At 51.5% G+C, this 20,352-nt stretch overlaps 3 protein-coding genes across 5 annotated transcripts in view; 2 read left to right on the top strand and 1 right to left on the bottom strand.

The window, feature by feature from the left end:
• The window catches only part of LOC130200744 (serine/arginine repetitive matrix protein 1), a 67,243-nt gene extending 65,799 nt beyond the window's left edge, over window positions 1-1,444 (top strand). For 2 of the 3 annotated variants that reach the window (XM_056425252.1, XM_056425251.1), the window contains 2 exons: window positions 182-251; window positions 1,066-1,444. In XM_056425252.1, the coding sequence (XP_056281227.1) occupies window positions 182-251; window positions 1,066-1,308 (313 nt within the window). In that variant the 3' untranslated portion in view covers window positions 1,309-1,444. The remainder of the gene's footprint in view (window positions 1-181; window positions 252-1,065) is intronic. The other variant, XM_056425253.1, reaches the window with a different exon arrangement.
• A 1,464-nt stretch (window positions 1,445-2,908) lies between these two features.
• ascl1a (achaete-scute family bHLH transcription factor 1a) lies at window positions 2,909-4,610 on the bottom strand. The gene is made up of 2 exons (XM_056425237.1): window positions 3,854-4,610; window positions 2,909-3,743 (listed from the first exon to the last, which is right to left on the bottom strand). Exon 1 carries the CDS (start codon window positions 4,481-4,483, stop codon window positions 3,869-3,871), a length of 615 nt encoding a protein of 204 aa, XP_056281212.1. The 5' UTR covers window positions 4,484-4,610; the 3' UTR covers window positions 2,909-3,743; window positions 3,854-3,868.
• Window positions 4,611-7,454: 2,844 nt separating this feature from the next.
• On the top strand, window positions 7,455-19,418 carry itfg2 (integrin alpha FG-GAP repeat containing 2). Its single transcript, XM_056424956.1, has 12 exons — window positions 7,455-7,740; window positions 8,465-8,560; window positions 9,222-9,263; window positions 9,347-9,524; window positions 16,733-16,872; window positions 16,959-17,107; window positions 17,205-17,299; window positions 17,373-17,426; window positions 17,780-17,871; window positions 18,304-18,421; window positions 18,880-19,053; window positions 19,256-19,418. Exons 1-12 carry the CDS (start codon window positions 7,645-7,647, stop codon window positions 19,321-19,323), a joined length of 1,302 nt encoding a protein of 433 aa, XP_056280931.1. The 5' UTR covers window positions 7,455-7,644; the 3' UTR covers window positions 19,324-19,418.
• Window positions 19,419-20,352: the final 934 nt, after the last annotated feature.

The following is a 20,352-nucleotide window of genomic DNA, read 5'->3' as shown; positions in this document are numbered from 1 at the left end:
AAAAATAACTACTTTACAATGTGAGGGCGTGCACTTCACCGGGTAGGAAGGGTTAAGCACAACATTTGATTGCGTTGCATTGTGGGAAGTGTTGTTTTTAATCTCTCTTGATTCAAAATGCTCTTTTTTTTTCTTCCACGCTCACGTTGTTGCTCTGCCGAATTTTTTTCTTTTCATCCAGTGACTTCATGCGATCGCTCATCACCGACATGGACTTCCGCTCATTAGAAGTGAGGCTCTTCAAGGTGAAGGTAAGAGAAAGGTTTGGTTTGCATTTCCCAAATTCTCTTAAACATCTGCCCCCACACACACACACACACACACATGTTCACACTCCTGAGTGTGTATCCCAAGGTGCTCTTGCCTCCACGCAGCATCAGATTAACTCTCACCTGAGTCACAAACCCCCGTCTCCGCCCCTCTTTCATGGCTCCGCGGGTATAATTATAATGAAATAAATACTGGTAAACACTTTGAAGAGCAATTCCAGAGCATGCTTTTGTAAAGCCAGCTTCTTTCTTTAAAAAAAAAAGAAGGACACTCAGCCCGCATGCATAGAAATGAGGGAGAGAGAGAGAGAGAAGGGTGCTTTTCCCTTTTCATAGATTAGCAAAGGCCCTAATCTCATTAAAGTGCCCAGCGGTGAGCGAGCCGGCCGCCCCGCCCGGCCCTGTGATCAGCCCGCGACACACGGCTCATCTCAGAGGGACCGGGACCGGCCAGCCGGCCCGCCTTCACACCGGGAAGTGCTGAGCAACTGAAAGGCAGCAGGAACATGACAATGGGCTAATTGCCAGAGGGATTATTTCTCCCCCCTCCCACACCGCAGCAATTATCACCTTGACTGCATTAACAGTGCAAACAGGTGCGCTCGAACAAGACCCGGAACGGGGTCAACGTAATCCGAGGCCGAGAATCACACACACACAATAACGTGAGCGCACACACACACACACACACCCTCACGCTCACCACGGGGCTCAGAGGGTTTCAAAGACAGTTTACCTCTGGTTTATTTTTTTTAATCTGATATATTTATCTCCCAATATCATCATCGCCGTGTAGCAACTGTTCCTGTTCCTCCTGGAGGAGCAGGAGGAAGGAGGAGCCGCCGGAGGCTTCATCAGCGCGGAGCAGCTCCTCCTGGAGCTGAAGGCCGGGGGGATCCACCAGGATGCGGCCGTGCGGCTGCAGCTGCAGCGCGTCCCCCCCCTGGACCTGCTGGACTTCCTGGCCTACCTGCCGCTCTTCATGCTCATCCACAAGTCGGTCATCACCAACCCGCTGGACGACGCCGGCGACCTCTGACCTCGGTCTGCACCGCCCCCCCCCCCCATCTACATCTACAATTTAAGCAGAGATCACAGTTCCAGTTTTGTACTATATCCAGTTGTGATTTTATATATATATATATATATATATATATACATATTAATCAAATGTGTGTTTGTATATTTTATATATATATCTTTTTAATATATATATATATATGCGTGTGTGTATATATATAATATACAACATTTATATAATATATATCTATGGTAATCAAATGTGTGTATATATATTTTATATATACACACATATGTGTATATATACACATATATATATGTGTGTATATATTTTTACATATATAAAAATATACATTTATATATTATTATATATATATGGTAATAAAATGTGTGTATATATTTTGTATATATATATAAACATATATATGTGTGTATATATAGATAGATATATAGATAATAGATATGTGTGTAGTATGATGTGTGATAATAAACATTTCTCAAAAAGACATCATTCCGTCCTGTTGTTCCAACTTAATTAAATACTTATTACAAATGTGTTTTTACACCTATTGTCTTCCTATTGTAATCTTGCAGCCCTGTTCCTTTTCCGAGGGGCCCTCTTGCCCCCTCTCACGGCCCCCTGGTGGTCCATGAACCCACCATTGAGAACAACTGCTGTCGCGCGCGCGCATCCTGCACAATGACCCGTTCACAAGCCGCGCGCTTTGTGTTCGTCAGCATCTTTTTGTCATTCTTTTATAACAACATTTTTAAAAAACAGTATTTAGATTTATTTTCATTGAGGTCATTGTCGAAAAAAAGTTTTATGAAATATAAAATGTCACTAAAGCAAAAGTATCACTCACACACGCACACACACATACACACACACGGGGCCTGCTCCCTCCTTCCCAGGTGGTGGTGGTTGTGTGTTCAGCGGCATGCTGCCCGTCAGGAGGCACACGCCATCATCCAATTCAGCTCCGTGTCTCCACTCGACCCCCCCCCCCCCCCCCCACACACACACACACACACACCCACACACACGTCACACACACTCGCTCATTAAAGCGGGCTGCACGCGCCCGGCTGCAGCCTCCGCCTATACCTGTCACACTTGGTTTTGCATTTAAACTCGAGCTCTGCACCTCCGCGTCACCACGGAGACGTGTCCTCGAGTTTATTTCATCTCACTCGATTTTGGGATAAGTTTGGATGAAGAGTAGCTCCAACTTTGGCTCTATCTTCAGCTTCAGCACGTTTATTATTATTATAGTGAATCATGTGTTTTATAGTATTTGTCTGTGCTCCTCGAGACGGTTCAAATCAAATATATATATATTTATGTTTTGCTGGTGTTTGTTGAACCTTTCATCAGAGCTTGGATATGTCAGCTGCTGTTCAGTTGGATTTATTCATGCTTTCCCCCCTGAAGTTTACGCACCACTGGAGTCAGATATACGGGGGAAAAAACTCGTGCGTAAAATGTGCGTAACTGTGCGTAAAAAGTGTGTTTCATTCCATCTCCCATCATTCCCTCTCGCTTTCCTCTCTAATATAAACCACAACAAGTAATCCATCCCTTCCTCCACCCCGCAAAAATGAAGACAGAAAATAAATTCAGTAGCAAATCATTTTATTCTTGGAGTGTAGAAAATATGGTTATCGGACTTCTTCTTTTTTTCAACATCTGTTTATGTGAAGACAATATCGAGCTGACAGTGTGGAGACGACGCGTGGCCGGCGCGCTCCGTTTGGACAATAGCTGCATACGTTTTGATCTTTGTGAACTTCATGACATAACGCAATAACATGGTTGTTGCTATATTAAATAAGACACATCGGTGCGAGAGTAAAACGTCGGAGTGTCAAACTCCTTCATGGAAACCTCCTGAACACGAGAGAATCATAGACGACACGTCTACAGGCAGGAGGTATACAAGCAACTTCGCAATATATAGACAAAATATATACAAAAATTGATGTGTACAAAACATCTATAAATCTCTTACATACAAAAATAGCTTAATATATTTCAAAAAAAGCGTTTGATATAATAATTTTATAGAATAAATCCGCGACTTGGAAGCATGTTAACGTCTCGAGAAGTTCTACCAACGGGGTTGGTGTTCTGTGATTGGGTTTAGCATAGTTGAAGAGCGACGTGTTAAACATGTTTGTAATAGCTGCTGGAGAGCAGGAATTCACTTTAGTGTTTTGTTGTTGTTGTTTGTTTGTTTATCATGGGGATTCCCACGCTGTCAGGAGAACCGTCGTCTTCCTTTGGCGCTGATCTCCGGCCTGATTCACCTCCTCCAGGTTCTCCGCGGACGTGAAGGCGCGCGTGCTCGTGTGTCTCTGCCAGTCCGGGAGGACCGCGCGTAAAAGCGCACAGCCTCCTCCGGGACGATCCTGCACGCGCACTTCAACAGTAAAGTGAGTTGATCCATATGTCTGTGAGGAGGAAGAGGAGAGGGTTAAGCACTGGTCAGGGTGTGTGTGTCGTGAAGGTGCATCCATCATGGCATCTTGATATGCCCTCTGGTGTCTTGAAGTGCTCTCACCTTTACTATGGAGGCTCAGAACCAGTTGGTGAAGTCCAGCAGCTCCTGCTCCTCGGGGCTGAGGGGGTCGTAGGAGCCCTCGTCGGACGAGTACGAGGACACCGGGGAGCCCGCCATGGAGTTCATGTCCGCGGAGTAGCCCTGCGACATGCTGGGCGACAGCACGCCGGACTGGAACACCGCGCTCACCGCGTCGTGTTCGTCCAGCAGCTGCTGCAGCGCGCGTATGTACTCCACGGCGGAGCGCAGCGTCTCCACTTTGCTCATCTTCTTGTTGGCGGCGCCGTTGGGCACGTGTTCGCGCAGCGTGGCGAAGCCGTTGTTGACCAACTTCACGCGGTTGCGCTCCCTCTCGTTGCGGCGGGCCACCGCGTGCGGCTGCTGCGGCGGCAGACTGTAGCCGAAGCCCGCGAAGTTCAGCCGCCGCTTGCAGCGCAGCAGCTCCGGGGAGGAGGAGCGCTGCCGCTTCGGCTGCTTGGAGCCCGACTTGCCGCTGCTGCCCTGGCTGCTGCCGCTCGGGCTCAGCTGGACGCTCTGCACCGCCGCGGAGGAGAAGAAGCACGCGGGCGGCAGCAGCTGCTGCGGGTGGTGGTGGCTGACGCTGATCTCCATCTTGGCTGTGAAGTCCATTTCCCAGGAATCGGAAACCAAAAAATAAATTAAAAAACTTATAAATAATCACCAGAGAGTCTCGAGGCGGTGCGTCCCGCTCGTGCCGTTCACGTGGTGCAGGGGGGCCGTTTGACGTGCACTTGTTTTGTAGTGTGGGGGCGGGGTGGGGGTGCAGACCGCTGGGCTGCTGCCTCGCGCGTTCCTCAAAGCAGCTCTGAGTCCTCGAGGACAGACGCCACTGCTTTTCAATACGTTTGGATGGGGAGGGGGTGGGGAGAGGGGGCTGGCCACGCCCTCTGGTCGCGTGGATACACCTTGGGCTCCTGCCCCCGGTGCCGGTGCGTTGCGCGCGCCGGACGCGTGCCACTTGAAGCACTAAGCAAACAGTCAGTGGTGAGTTTTTTTTCTTTTTTCTTTCTTTCTCTCTGTCCCGCGAGTGTCAGGGAGGAGATCGGACCCGCAGACAAGATGTCCACGACATTCAGAGCTTAGTCCCACAGAGAGTGTGTGTTCCAACAGGTTGTTGTCATTAGTATTTGGAACATTTAATATAGTTTTTAGTTATTTTAGATGTCAGATGTCATCAAAAACTCTATTATTGAGTCATTCACTGAATATATTGCAACTTTGACAAAGTCCTAAAAGTTTGTAAAGTTACAAATTTGACCTCTTGTTGTCACAGGTCAAGTGCACGTGTCATATTTTGCTTTTCAGAGTTCGTGATTTAATTCTTTGGTAATTTAATGTTGTGCTTACTTAAAAAGATCTGTCGAAAAAGATCTTTGCATCCCAGCAGGAAGAAGTTAAAACAATAATAACTCCGAATGATAACTGTTATTCTATTATTCGTTCATCTTTGTTGTTGTTTTTTGTTGTTGTTGCAGACCTGTGGTGCTGAAAGACAGCACACAGCTCTCTGCGCTGCTTCGTCCGAGAGCTGCGCGTGTGTGAATCAGCCGCTCGCGCGCGCTCTATTTTTAGTGTGTTCGGGTCCAGAGGCGTCTGGATGCGGCTCGTTCTCCGGAGCCCATTGTGAGCGTCCGAGGCCGAGCGCGCCCCGTTGATTAGAGCGGATCATCCGCGCGCACAGGCGGAACGGAGGCGCGCAAAATGCGTCGAGGGCCCCTTCAGGAGCTTTGTGTTGGATTGGATACACCCGGCGCGTTTACAGTAGCGCGGACGCGCCGCGCCCTCCCGATTAATGTCGCTCTGAAAAAGTGCGCAATTATTTTTTTAAACTCCCTTTTTTTTTACAAACTCGAACTCTGGTGCCCTAGCTCTGTGTGAAAAACGCTGATTGTTTATGTTTAGTTTGCGCGTAATTTAGTTGTTTGTAAAGTATGTGTGCGCGTGCCGTAAAACCGAGATAAAAAGGTGATTGGTTTTTTTCTTAAGTTTGCGTGTAATTTATTTGTTTGTCAGGTATGTGCGCACGAAATCACACATAATATGTTTTTTGTTTGCGCGTAGTGGACCCCCCCCCCCCCCCCCCTAACACACACGCACACACTGCCACCAATACTTTCTTTTCTTTCCCTCCCCCCTTGTTCTCTCTCTCTCTCGCCCTTTTTTTCTTCAGCAAGAGAGTTTAGAAAAGAAGCGTGGGTTCCATTCAGCCCCCCCCTTCACCACGGCCTGGCCTTCTGAAACATATCCATGGCCTGTCAGTGTGCTCCCAGAGTCCAATTAGCGCTTTGTGAGGACTCTCTCTCTCTCTCTCTCTCTCTCTCTCTCTCTCTCTCTCTCTCTCTCTCTCTCTCTCTCTCTCGAGGGGCTTTCCAGTCATAGCCGAGTGTAATCATTAATATGACATCTGGGCGCCCGAGTTCTCCTTTAACCACTTTCTGTATTCCTCTCTTTTCTTTTGGGGGAGTTCTCTTTGCGCGTGACAATGAAACACAAAACATCCAGAGCGTCTCTGATGTGGGGACAAACTTTACATTTGTTTGTCATTAAAAAACTGTTTTTCTGACACTGTTGTGTTGGTGCACCATTGGTACTCTATATAATTTCAAAGAATAGCATTGCTCTTTTTAATTTACAATATAAAATGTGCAAAAACGTACTTTCATAGCTCAGAATAATCATAATAAATTAATACTTTGGCTGTTTAATTCATCTTATTTATATTGTTGTATATGAAACATTAGATTTTCTAGAAATGATGCACAAACGTATGTGGTGTAAACCTTTTAGCACGGTGAGGAATGTGTGATAATAGACTCTAAAAGTAGGTATACTTAACTTTAATACAGAAATATGTTAATAACATATAATAAAGTGAGAGGCAATAAAATGGAGGACAAAAAAGGGGAAACATAAAATTAAACCACCTGTTGCAATGTGTTTGTGTTATTTTCCAAAAGACTCTTTCTGTAATGAACTTCTGGTGTTTATGGAAACGCCCCCCCCCCCCCGCCCTCTTCGACGCTTTCTGCCCGACGTGAGTGAATGTCGCCCTCTGGTGGACAACAGCGGTACGTCACGCTGGAGATCACTTCTCCCCGTTTGACAAACTGCCATAAAAGCAAAAATAACAACAATAATTATTATAAAATAATAAAACGGAACGATTCATCTGCAAATTAAAACACATTTTTACAGGATTTTTATATATTTGTTTAATGCTTTGGGGTTTGAATACTGACCGTAAAACATATATTGCCTGATATATATATGTTAGGTTACTTTACTTTAAAGTCAACAGTATATCATGATTATATCAGTATGATATATTATTTATTGCAATGAAAAGTTGATTTGCAAATTCCCCCCAAAAAATTGATTGGGCAATTATTCCTTTTTTGATTTGTTTTTATATCGAAACACCAGTTTTACATTAATTATCAATCACAGTTGTTCAAAAAACACGTTCTTAGTAAACCTTGTTATAACGCATTTGAGCTCCGCAGCATTAAATAGAACAAGCGCGAAGTTTGTACGGTTTGTCCTCAGCGATTTGCCGTACTCTCTCAGACCACGTGCTTTTGTTTACTAGGAAGCAGCTAGCGACGCTACAGCCATGTAGCCGTCTTATTTAATCATATTTACGGACTTTCAACGGATATGTTTTGTTTATAAAACAGTTCTGATGCCACATGGTGCTCTTTAGGAGAAGATTACGTCATCCTGTAGCTCCTTTTTGAGGTTTTTAAAATATAGAAACCACGATCAGAGCGATGCGGTCCTTGAGCTACGTGCAACGGGTCAGTCTGGACTTCCCCGGGACTCTGTTCCCTCACGCGATCTGTCTGGGAGACGCGGACAACGACTCGGTGAGCACGGCCACCGGTTACGTCACAACAATAACAAATAACCGGGACGAGGGTTCAGATCGAGTACTTTAAATATGATCAAAACATGAAATCTGTGTGTCGTCCTACAGAAAAAAGCTAATAAAATAAAAGTTATGTGTGCAACACGTTTACATGTTGAACGACTCTCATATCTGAACATTTGCTCCATTTAAAATGTATATATTGTTCTTATATTTGAGTTTATTTGGGGTTTTGGACACACACAAAATATCAAAGTAAAATCAAAGTCTGCTTTATTGTCACTTCGAAACACAGAAGATCTGAAAGTACGTTTCTCTCTTGTCCAACATAACATGTATTGTAGTATAATATAAATAATAATAGTAATACAGTGCAAAACTGCTAACAACAACAACAACAACAACAACATGAAGAACATGTAGACAACATATCAATTAAAGACTTTTTTTAATCAATCAATGAGTATCTGTATTTTCTTAATGTGTGATGAATTTGATCTGCATGTCTTGATATTATGATATAACTCAGCCCTGATGATGATGATGATGATGACGCAACACAATGCCTTCATCTATAGTTGTGGGTTTCATTGTGCTGCAGCTTTTCCTTCCTCGTAGTTTGTCGTCCTCTCGTCGAGCAGCGGAGACATCCGTGTGTCTTTCCTCTTCTAAACTCTAACGCGTCTCCATGGTAACGAGCCGCCGTCTCTCATTGGCTGCAGCTCAACGAGCTGGTGGTGGGCGACACCAACGGGAAGCTGCTGGTGTACAAGAACGACGAGTCCAGACCCTGGGTCACGAGGAGCTGCGTGGGCATGGTGCGCACACACACACACACACACACACACACACACACACACACACACACACACACACACACACACACACACACACACACACACACACACACACACACACACACATGTGTGTACTCTTCCTCTTCCTTCTCTGTCTCCTTCTCCTCCTCTTCCTTCTCTCCCTCCACCTCTTCTTCACCTTTCATCTCTTCTTCCTCTGTCTCCTTCTCTTCCTCCGCCACTTCTTCCTCCCCCTCCTCTTCTTCCCCTTCCTTCTCTTCTCCATCTTTCTCCTCCTCTTCCTCTTCCTTTTCTCCCTCCATATCATCTTCACATTTCTTCTTCTTCCTCTGTCTCCTCCTCTTCCTTCTCTTCCTCCGCCACTTCTTCCTCCCCCTCCTCTTCTTCCCCTTCCTTCTCTTCTCCCTCTTTCTACTCCTCTTCCTTCTCTCCCTCCACATCATCTTCACATTTATTTTCTTCTTCCTCTTCCTTCTCTCCCTCCTCCTGTTCTTCCTCCCCCTCCTCTTCTTCACCTTTCTTCTCTTCTTCCTCTCTCACCTTCTTCCTTCTCTCCCTTTACCTCTTCTTTTATTCTTTCTCTTCCTCTCACTCTTCTTCCTTTTCTCCTCTTCCTTCTCTTCCTCTTCCTCCCTCTCTTATCTTGTGTCTTGTTTTGCAGCTGACGTGCGTCGCAGTCGGCGACGTCTGCAACAAAGGGAAGGTGAGCTCCTCAAACCATCTTCGGCGCCGGCGCAGCGTCAATATTTCGGTGACATCACGCTTTTATTCCTGTCCGATGGTCAGAACTTCGTGGTTGCCGTGGGCGCCGAGGGCTGGTTCCACCTGTTCGACCTGACGGCCGCCGCGGCGACCAAAGGGGAGTCCTGCAGCCAGCTGGACGCCACGGCCTCCGAGGAGCAGAAGCCGCTCTTCACCCAGCACATCCCGGCCAACACCAAGGTCATCCTCATCAGCGACATCGGTGAGGCTCCTCCTCCTCCTGCTGCACCTCCTCCTCTCACACCTCCTCCTCTCATACCTCCTCCTGCTGCACCTCCTCCTCCTCTCATACCTCCTGCTCTCACACCTCCTCCTCTCACACCTCCTCCTCTCATACCTCCTGCTCTCACACCTCCTCCTCTCCCACCTCCTCCTCTCGACCTCCTCCTCCTCACCTCCTCTCTCATACCTCCTCCTGCTGCACCTCCTCCTCCTCTCATACCTCCTGCTCTCACACCTCCTCCTCCTGCTGCACCTCCTCCTCCTCTCACACCTCCTCCCCTCATAACTCCTCCTGCTGCACCTCCTCCTGCTCTCACACCTCCTCCTCTCACACCTCCTCCTCTCATACCTCCTCCTGCTGCACCTCCTCCTCCTCTCACACCTCCTCCTCCTACCTCCTCCTCTCCTACCTCCTCCTCTCCTACCTCCTCCTCTCATACCTCCTCCTCTCACACCTCCTCCTCTCATACCTCCTCCTCTCCTACCTCCTCCTCTCACACCTCCTCCTCTCATACCTCCTCCTCTCACCTCCTCCTCTCCTACCTCCTCCTCTCCTACCTCCTCCTCTCATACCTCCTCCTCTCCTACCTCATCCTCTCATACCTCCTCCTCTCATACCTCATCCTCTCATACCTCCTCCTCTCATACCTCCTCCTCTCATACCTCCTCCTCCTCTCCTCCTCTCACCTCCTCCTCCTACCTCTCCTCTCATCACCTCCTCCTCCTCCTCCATCCTCCTCCTCACCCTCCTCCTCTCTGCGTCTCCTCCTCTACCTCCTCCTCTCTACCTCCTCCTCCCCCTCCCTCCCTCCTCCTCCTCTCCTACCTCCTCCTCTACCTCCTCCCTCTCCTCTCCTCATCCTCCTCATCCTCCTCCTCCTCCTCATACCTCCCTCCTCCTCCTCCTCCTCCTCCTCCTCCTCTACCTCCTCCTCCTCCTCCTCCTCATCACCTCCTCCTCTTCCTCCTCCTCTACCTCCTCCTCTCTGCATCTCCTCCTCTCCCTCCTCCCTCCTCCTCTCTCCTCCTCTCCGCCTCCTCACCTCCTCCTCTCCACCTCCTCCTCTCTGCCTCCTCACCTCCTCCTCTCCGCCTCCTCACCTCCTCCTCTCCGCCTCCTCACCTCCTCCTCACCTCCTCCACCTCTCCTCCTCTCTCCTCTCATCCTCTCCTACCTCCTCCTCTCCTCCTCTCCCCTCCTCCTCTCCCCTCCTCTCCCCTCCTCTCTCCTCTCATCTCCTCCTCCTCTCACCTCCTCTCACTCCTCCTCCTCCTCTCCCTCCTCCTCCTCTCCTCCTCATCCTCTCCCCTCCTCTCCTCCTCCTCTCTCTCTCCTCCTCCCTCCTCATCCTCCTCCTCTCCTCCTCCTCTCACCTCCTCTCCTACCTCATCCTCTCCTACCTCTCCCTCCTTACCTCTCCTCTCCTACCTCCTCCTCTCCTACCTCCTCCTCATCCTCCTCCTCCTCCTCCTCTCATCCTCTCCCTCATCCTCTCCTACCTCCTCCTCTCATACCTCCTCCTCACTCCTCCTCCTACCTCCTCCTCTCCTACCTCCTCCTCACCTCCTCTCCTACCTCCTCCTCCCTACCTCCTCCTCTCCTACCTCATCCTCTCCTCTCCTCTCCTCTCCTCCTCCTCCTCTAAATCCTCCTACTCCTCCTCCTCCTCCTCCTCCTCTACCTCCTCCTCCTACCTCCTCCTCCTCCTCCCTCCTCCTCATCCTCCTCCTCTCCTCCCTCTCCTCTCACCTCCTCCTCCTACCTCCTCCTCCCCTCCTCCTCCTCATCCTCCTCCTCCTCCTCCTCCTCCTCTCCTCCTCCTCCTCCTCCCCCTCCCTCCCCCCCCTCTCCACCTCCTCCTCTCCCTCCTCCTCTCCTCTCTCTCCCTCCTCCTCCTCCTCTCCCACCTCCTCCTCTACCTCCTCCTCTCCTCCTCCTCCCTCCTACCTCCTCTCCTCACCTCCTCCTCTCATACCTCCTCTCACCTCCTCCTCTCCTACCTCCTCCTCTCCTACCTCCTCCTCATACCTCCTCCCTCTCCTCCTCCTCCCACCTTCTCCTCCTCCTCCCTCCTCCTCCTCCTCCCTCCTCTCATACCTCCTCCTCCTCCTCCTCCTCTTCCTCCTACCCCTCCTCCTCCTCATCCTCCTCCTCTCCTCCTCCTCCTCATAGTGCTCCTCCTCCTCTCACCTCCTCCTCCTACCTCCTCCTCTCCTCTCCTCTTCTCTCCTCCCTCCTCCTCCCTCCTCTCTCCTCCCTCTCCTCTCCTCCCTCCTCCCTCCTCCTCTCCTCCTCCTCCTCATCCTCTCTACCTCCTCCTACCTCCTCCTCTCATGCCTCCTCCTCTCCCTCCTCCTCCCTCACCCTCCTCCTCCTCCTCCCTGCCTCCTCCTCACCTCCTCCTCTCCTCCTCTCCTACCTCCTCCTCCTCCTCCTCCTCCTCTCCTACCTCCTCCTCCTCATCCTCCTCCTCCTCTCCTCCTCCTCCCTACCTCCTCCTCTCATACCTCCTCCTCTCACCTCCTCCTCTCTCCCTCTTCCTCTCAACCTCCTCCTCTCCTCCTCCTCCTCCTCTCATACCTCCTCCTCTCCCCCTCCTCTCCTACCTCCTCCTCTCTACCTCCTCTCCTCCTCCTCCTCTCTCCCACCTCCTCCTCACCTCCTCCTCTCCGCCTCCTCCACCTCCTCCTCACCTCCTCCTCTCCGCCTCCTCACCTCCTCCTCACCTCCTCCTCTCCACCTCCTCACCTCCTCCTCACCTCCTCCTCTCCTCCTCCTCCTCTCCCTCCTCCTCTCCCCTCCTCCTCTCCCCTCCTCTCCTCCTCTCCTCCTCTCCTCTCCTCCTCTCCTCCTCTCCCACCTCCTCCTCTCCTCCTCCACCTCCTCTCCCTCCTCCTCTCCTCCTCCTCTCCCCTCTCCTCCTCTCCTACCTCTCATCCTCTCATACCTCCTCCTCTCCGCCTCCTCACCTCCTCCTCACCTCCTCCTCTCTCTCCTCTCATGCCTCCTCCTCTCTACCTCCTCCTCCTCCTCTCCTACCTCCTCCTCCCACCTCCTCATCCTCCTCCTCCAACACCTCCTTCTCCTCTCCTCCTCCTCTCACCTCCTCCTCCTCTCCTCTCCTCCTCCTCCTCCCTCCTCTCATACCTCCTCCCACCTCCTCCTCTCACCTCCTCTCCCACCTCCTCCTCTCACCTCCTCCTCCATACCTCCTCCTCCTCCTCCTCCCACCTCCTCCTCTCACCTCCTCCTCTCTCCTCTCCTCTCTCCTCCTCTCACCTCCTCCTCTCCTACCTCCTCCTCTCACCTCCTCCTCTCCTACCTCATCCTCTCTCCTCCTCCCACCTCATCCTCTCCTACCTCCTCCTCTCCCCTCCTCTCTCACCTCCTCCTCTCCTCCTCACCTCCTCCTCCTTCCTCCTCCTCTCCTACCTCCTCCTCTCCTTCCTCCTCTCACCTCCTCCTCTCCTACCTCCTCCTCTCCTCCTCCTCCTCCTCTCCTCTCCTCCTCTCCCACCTCCTCCTCCTCACCTCCTCTCCTCTCCCACCTCCTCCTCTCTCCTCCTCCTCCTCCTCCTCTCTCCTCCTCTCCCACCTCCTCCTCTACCTCCTCCTCTCACCCTCCTCCTCTCCTACCTCATCCTCTCATACCTCCTCCTCTCCTACCTCCTCCCTCCACCTCCTCCTCTCCTCCTCCTCCTCCTCTCTCCTCCTCCTCTCCCACCTCATCCTCTCCCTCCTCCTCCTCCTCCCACCTCATCCTCTCCACCTCCTCCTCCTCTTCACCTCCTCCTCTCTACTCCTCCTCTCCACCTCCTCCTCTCTACTCCTCCTCTTCACCTCCTCCTCTCCTACCTCCTCCTCTCACCTCCTCCTCTCTCCTACCTCCTCCTCCTCCTCCTCCTCCTCCTCTCCCTCCTCCTCTCCTACCTCCTCCTCTCACCTCCTCCTCCTCCACCTCCTCCTCCTCCTACCTCCTCCTCTCTACCTCATCCTCTCATACCTCCTCTCCTCTCTACTCCTCCTCTCCACCTCCTCCTCTCTACTCCTCCTCTTCACCTCCTCCTCTCCTCCTCCTCCTCCTCTCTGCCTCCTCCTCCCACCTCCTCCTCTCATACCTCCTCCTCCTACCTCATCCTCTTACCTCCTCCTCTCCTGCCTCATCCTCTCCTACCTCCTCCTCTCCACTCCTCCTCCTCTCCACCTCCTCCTCCTCTCCACCTCCTCCTCTCCACCTCCTCCTCTCATCCTCCTCTCCCTACCTCCTCCTCCTCTCATACCTCCTCCTCTCACCCCTCCTCACCTCCTCCTCTCCTACCTCCTCCTCTCTACCTCCTCCTCTCCTACCTCCTCCTCCTCCTCCACCTCCTCCTCTCCTCCTCCTCCTCTCCTACCTCCTCCCCTCACCTCCTCCTCTCCCTCCCTCCTACCTCCTCTCCACCTCCTCCTCTCCTACCTCATCCTCTCCTACCTCCTCCCTCCTCTCCTCCCCTCCTCCTCTCACCTCCTCCTCTCACCTCCTCCTCCTCTCCTACCTCATCCTCCTCCTCCTCATCCTCCTCCTCATCCTCCTCCTCTCCGACCTCATCCTCTCCTACCTCCTCCTCTCCTACCTCCTCCTCTCATACCTCCTCCTCTCCCTCCTCATCCTCCTCACCTCCTCCTCCCTCTCCCTCCTCCTCTCCCACCTCCTCTCCTACCTCCTCCTCTCTCCTACCTCCTCCTCTCCACCTCCTCATCCTCTCCCCACCTCCTCCTCTCATACCTCCCTCCTCTCACACCTCCTCCTCTCATACCTCCTCCTCTCCTACCCTCCTCCTCCTACCTCTCCTCCCTCACCTCCTCCTCCTCTCACCTCCTCCTCTCCCCCTCCCTCCTCCTCATCCTCTCCTCCTCTCTCCTCCTCATCCTCCTCCACCTCCTCCTCTTCACCTCATCCTCTCCACCTCCTCCTCTCCCCCTCCTCTCATCCTCCTCCTCCTCTCCTCCCACCTCCTCCTCTCACCTCCTCCTCTCCTCACCTCCTCCTCTCCCCCTCTCTCCTCCTCCTCCTCCTACCTCCTCCTCCCCTCATCCTCTCCCTCCTCCCTCTCCTCTCCTCCCTCCTCCTCCTCACCTCCCTCCTCCTCCCTACCTCCTCCTCCATCCTCCTCTCCCTCCTCCTCCTCCATACCTCCTCCTCTCCACCTCCTCCTCTCACCTCCCTCATCTCCTCCTGCCTCATCCTCCTCTACCTCCTCCTCCCACCTCCTCCTCTCCTACCTCCTCCTCTCCCTACCTCTCCTCCTCTCACACCTCCTGCTCTCATACCTCATCCTCTCATGCCTCCTGCTCGCCTACCTCCTCCTCTCATACCTCCTCCTCTCCTACCTCATCCTCTCATACCTCCTCCTCCTCCCTCCTCCTCTCTACCTCATCTCCTCCTCATACCTCCTCCTCTCACCCTCCTCCTCCTACCTCACCCTCCTCCTCCTCCACCTCCTCCTCACCTCACCTCCTCCTCCTCTCCACCCTCCTCCTCATACCTCCTCTCCCCTCCTCCTCCTCTCATACCTCCTCCTCTCATACCTCCTCCTCCTCCCTCCTCCTCCTCATACCTCCTCCTCTACCTCCTCCTCTCCTACCTCCTCCTCTCCCCACCTCCCTCCTCTCATACCTCCTCTCATACCTCCTCTCCTACCTCCTCCTCTCATACCTCCTCCTCTCCTACCTCCTCCTCTCCTACCTCCTCCTCTCCTACCTCCTCCTCTCCTACCTCATCCTCTCATACCTCCTCCTCTCACCTCCTCCTCTCCTACCTCCTCCTCTCCTACCTCCTCCTCTCCTACCTCATCCTCTCACCTCCTCCTCCTCACACCTCCTCCTCTCACCTCCTCCTCTCCTCCCTCTCCTCCTCCTCTCCACCTCCTCCTCCTCCTCCTCTCCACCTCCTCCTCTCTACTCCTCCTCTCCACCTCCTCTCTACTCCTCCTCTCTACTCCTCCTCTTCACCTCCTCCTCATACCTCCTCCTCTCTCCTCCCTCCTCCTCCTCCTCCTCTACCTCCTCCTGCTCCCCCTCCTCCTCTCATACCTCCTCCTCCTACCTCCTCCCCTCCCACCTCCTCCTCTCCTACCTCCTCCTCTCCCTCCTCCTCCTCTCCTACCTCCTCCTCCTCCACCTCCTCCTCTCATACCTCCTCCTCTCCTCCTCCTCCTCCTCTCCTCTCCTACCTCCTCCTCTCATACCTCCTCCTCTCCTACCTCATCCTCTCCTACCTCCTCCTCTCACACCTCCTCCTCTCACCTCCTCCTCTCATACCTCCTCCTCTCCTACCTCCTCCTCTCCTACCTCATCCTCTCCTACCTCCTCCTCTCCTACCTCCTCCTCTCATACCTCCTCCTCCTCTCCTACCTCCTCCTCTTCTACCTCATCCTCTCCTACCTCCTCCTCTCCTACCTCATCCTCTCATACCTCCTCCTCTTCTACCTCATCCTCTCATACCTCCTCCTCTCACACCTCCTCCTCTCACACCTCCTCCTCTTCTACCTCATCCTCTCATACCTCCTCCTCTCATACCTCCTCCTCTCATACCTCCTCCTCTCCTACCTCCTCCTCTCATACCTCCTCCTCTCCTACCTCATCCTCTCCTACCTCCTCCTCTCATACCTCCTCCTCTCCTACCTCATCCTCTCATACCTCCTCCTCTCATACCTCCTCCTCTCCTACCTCATCCTCTCATCAGAATCAGAATCAGAATCAGAAACAGGTTTATTGCCAAAGAATGAATGTTTTCACAAACAAACGAGGAATTTTTTTTGGTGGAAGGTGCAACATTTGAGGGGGAGGAGAGGAGGGAGGGAGGAGGAGGAAGAGGAAGGGAGAGGAGAGAGGAAAGGAAGAAGAGGTGGTAGTCCTGGGGTGACAGTCAGTCAGTCCTGGGTCCATTGATGACCCGACCGCTCGGAAAAAGCTATTGGTGTGGCGGAGGTCGTGGTCATGATGGACCGCAGCCTCCTCCCGAGGAGGGACTCGAACAGGAGTGTCCAGGGTGGAGGGGTCCTGACAATCTTTCTGGCCCGCTTCAGTGACCTGGAAGTGAACAGGACCTGGAGGGAAGGCAGATTGCAGCCGATAACCCTCTCCGACCTCATCCTCTCCTACCTCCTCCTCTCATACCTCCTCCTCTCCTCCCTCCTCCTCTGCAGACGGTGATGGCCGCAGCGAGCTGGTGGTCGGCTACACGGACCGCGTGGTGCGAGCGTTCCGGTGGGAGGAGCCGGCCGACGGCGCCGAGCCCGGCTCCGGTCAGCTGGTGCTGCTGAAGAAGTGGATCCTGGAGGGGCAGGTGAGTGGGTCACCAGCACACCTGGCACCGCCGGCACTTTAGATACACAAAGTCAGTGTGTGTGTGTGTGTGTGTGTGTGGTGCAGGTGGACAGCCTGACGGTGAACCCGGGTCCAGAGGGTCTACCGGAGCTGATGGTGTCTCAGCCCGGCTGCGGCTACGCCATCCTGCTGTGCTCCTGGACTCAACACGACTCCAGCGGCTCCGGAGAAGAAGCCCCGCCCACCTCCGGGAGGTAAGCCCCGCCCACCTCCGGGAGGTAAACACCGTCTCCAAAAGAAAGAAGAAAAAAAAGTCTCAGAAGGGGATGTAACTCTTTGATTTCTCCCCAGCGAGGGACCGTCCAGAGATGTAGTTCTCCACCTGACCACCGGGCGGATACACAACAAGAACGTGTCCACGCATCTCATCGGCAGCATCAGTAAAGGTCCGCTTGTTTTTTAACGCCAGGCCGTGTAGCGGGCGTTACTCACGGGTCACGTGACTTGTGTCCCCTTCAGGCTCGAGGGAGGAGTCCTCCACCTGCGGGCTGTTCGCGCTCTGCACTCTGGACGGTACGTTTAGTTTATTTTACACCATTTTATCGTTTATATAGCATCGTGTGGAAGGCTCCCGGAGTTCATTCTGCTCTCTTTACGATGGAGATTTAGCTTTTTATTGTGCCGCATATTAAGAAAAGATTCGCTTTGAATCATTTAGTTTCTCAAAGGAGGCGTTAAAAGAAAACTTGTCAGTCGAAAGCTTTTTGTTCAAATCATTTTGCTCCTTATATAAAAGATATTTAGCTTCTTAGATTCAGGGTTTGCCAGAAAGCTTTTAGTGATAGATATTTACATACAGACTTATATACGTACTTATATTCATACTATATATATATATATATATATGTACTTGTATACTTGTCCAGGCACGCTGAAGCTGATGGACAGCTGTGAGCGATTGCTCTGGTCTGTGCAGGTCGATCATCAGCTGTTCGCTCTGCAGAAGCTCGATGTCACTGTGAGTTTGTGTTTACGACTCAAATATGAAACACGCTTCCTTTTCTTCCTCCACCTCTTTTTCCTCCCCCTCCTCTTCTTCACCTTTCTTCTCTTCCCCTTCCTCCTCCTCCTTCTTCTTCTTCTTCTTCTTCCTCCACATATATATATATGAAAGCTGCAAAATTATCATATCCTCCCCCTCTTCCTCTTCCTTCTCTTCTTCCTCGTCCTTCTTTCCCTCCACCTCTTCCTCCTCCCACTCTTCTTCCTTTTTTTTCATCCTTGTTCTTCTCCCCCTCCGCCTCTTCTCCTTCTTCCTCTTCTTTCTTCTCTTCTTCCTCCACAATATATATATATATATATATATTTATATGTGAAAGCTGCATTTCCTCATATTTGATAGTCACGGTGTGTGTGTGTGTATATATGTGTGTGTGTGTGTTCTCTCCAGGGCGACGGCAGAGAGGAAGTGGTGGCGTGCGCCTGGGACGGTCAGACCTACATCATCGACCACAACCGGACCGTCGTCCGCTTCCAGTTCGACGAGAACGTCAACGCCTTCTGTGCGGGTGAGCCCCCCCCCCCCACACACACACACACATACACACACACACACACACACTGCTACCCCCACCCTCAAAATGACCCTTTATATCGGGTCAGACTCTCTCCCGTGGTTCTTCGCCACAGTCCTTGTGATACCGCGTGGCGCCTGTAGGGGGAGCCGTTGAGCTTTGTGTTTTCAGCTCTTGCTGCAGCGTTTGAAGGAGCCTCATTTTATTTGAGGGAGCTAATGTGACATTTGCAGTTAGAGGAGAAGAGAGAGAGACTTTGATGTGACGGATTCCTTTGGGGGGGGGGGGGGTTCATTAAGGTGGATTAGACTGGTTCCTCTGTTAGGGTGGCAGTTAGTATCCAGGCTGCTGGTGTGTTCACATAACGCAGTAAATCACAGCGCTTGCCGCCACACATTGGGTGAAAACACGTCTGTGTTGAGTGTTTTTGAGTGTTTTCTTTGCGTGTGCAGGTCAGTACACGTGTAAGGACGGTAAGAACAGCCCCTGTCTGGTGTACGTCAGCTTCAATCACAAGATCTACATCTACTGGAAGGTGCAGCTGGAGCGGATGGAGTCCACCAACATGCTGCGGGTCCTGGAGGAAAAGCCCGAGTTCAGCAGCCACCTGAAGGCGCTGGGGGTCGGTGAGTCCACCAATCAGGAAGCCCCCTTCATCAGATATATATATATATATATATGTATTTATTTATTTTTATATATTTATTTATATATATATTTTTTTATATATATATATATATATATATATTGATCTTTTTAAATATATTATTTATTTATAGTAATAATAATAATACTTTAATCCTGTAATCCGTGTGTTTCCCTCCTCAGACACCGAGGACCCGGCAGCAGTCAGATCTCTGGTGGCGAATGTTCTCTACAAGGATTCACAGAGTTAACACATACACACACACACACACACACACACACTCTCTCACACACACACCCTGACTGTAAATACTCTGTTAATAATAAACACCGGTTGTTTCCTGTGCTGCTCGTCTCGTTGTTGACTTTTCCGTCAGGTCCAGGTGTGAAGACGAGAGCGTGAGACACGAAGCAGGTACAATATAAATGTGTGTGTGTGTGTGTGTGTGTGTGTGTGTGTGTGTGTGTGTGTGTGTGTGTGTGTGTGTGTGTGTGTGTGTGTGTGTGTGTGTGTGTGTGTGTGTGTGTGTGTGTGTGTGTGTGTGTGTGCGCGACCGACCGACCGACCAGTATGTCCTCGTGCATTATAGATGAGTGTGTGTTGGCATAAAGGGTAAAAGAGGCTCAGGTGGCCCCGGGGGGCCTCTGGTCTCTCCTGAGCCCTGTAGAGCTCTTTACAGGACCAGGTCTGATGGGGGAACCAGGACCTGGTCCTCCTTGCTACCAAAACTAGTAAATATAATATAAAAATACACATTTTTAACTAATATAACAGTATGGAATAGAACAGAGAATCAAATATAACCCTATAAAAGAGCTTAGTATATTATATAAGTGTAATACAGTAAGAGTTGTAGTGTATAAGGCAACTCAAAAACAGATAATGATGTTTTTGACGTATTTTGTGTTATATTAACTGATATTATGATAACGATGTGTTCATCTCTCAGATGTTAGAGTCGAGAGGAACTTTGTTTCTATCAGTTTCTCCTCGTTGAACATTCCTGCTCTTGGGAGTCGTGTTCATGACCTTTAATGGTCACGATGTCGCTCTTATGGATCCTGTCTGTTGGTTTACATGTGGCTCCGCCTCCTGGCTCCGCCTCCTGGTTCCCCAGAGGAGGAGCCGTCCTCTGGGGAACCAGTTCAGTATGCAAAGTCCTCTACTGGTCTCCAGTGATGGACGCTGTGTGCAGTGGACCTGTAGAACTCGTCTCAGACATCTGACCCAGAGACATGAAGTCCACTCGGGGGTCACGACCTCCACGTGACCTTCCGTG

This window comes from Pseudoliparis swirei, chromosome 10 (assembly GCF_029220125.1).
Source record: "Pseudoliparis swirei isolate HS2019 ecotype Mariana Trench chromosome 10, NWPU_hadal_v1, whole genome shotgun sequence".
Taxonomy (NCBI): Eukaryota; Metazoa; Chordata; class Actinopteri; order Perciformes; family Liparidae; genus Pseudoliparis; species Pseudoliparis swirei.
This window is presented reverse-complemented; position numbering and strand designations above follow the sequence as displayed.

Coding starts and splice junctions, on each gene's coding strand:
- ascl1a (XM_056425237.1), bottom strand. CDS start 4,483: ATGGACTTCACAGCCAAGATGGAGATCAGCGTCAGCCACCACCACCCG.
- itfg2 (XM_056424956.1), top strand. CDS start 7,645: ATGCGGTCCTTGAGCTACGTGCAACGGGTCAGTCTGGACTTCCCCGGG. Junction 17,427..17,779: donor CGCGCTCTGCACTCTGGACG/GTACGTTTAGTT, acceptor ATACTTGTCCAG/GCACGCTGAAGCTGATGGAC. Junction 19,054..19,255: donor CCTGAAGGCGCTGGGGGTCG/GTGAGTCCACCA, acceptor TTCCCTCCTCAG/ACACCGAGGACCCGGCAGCA.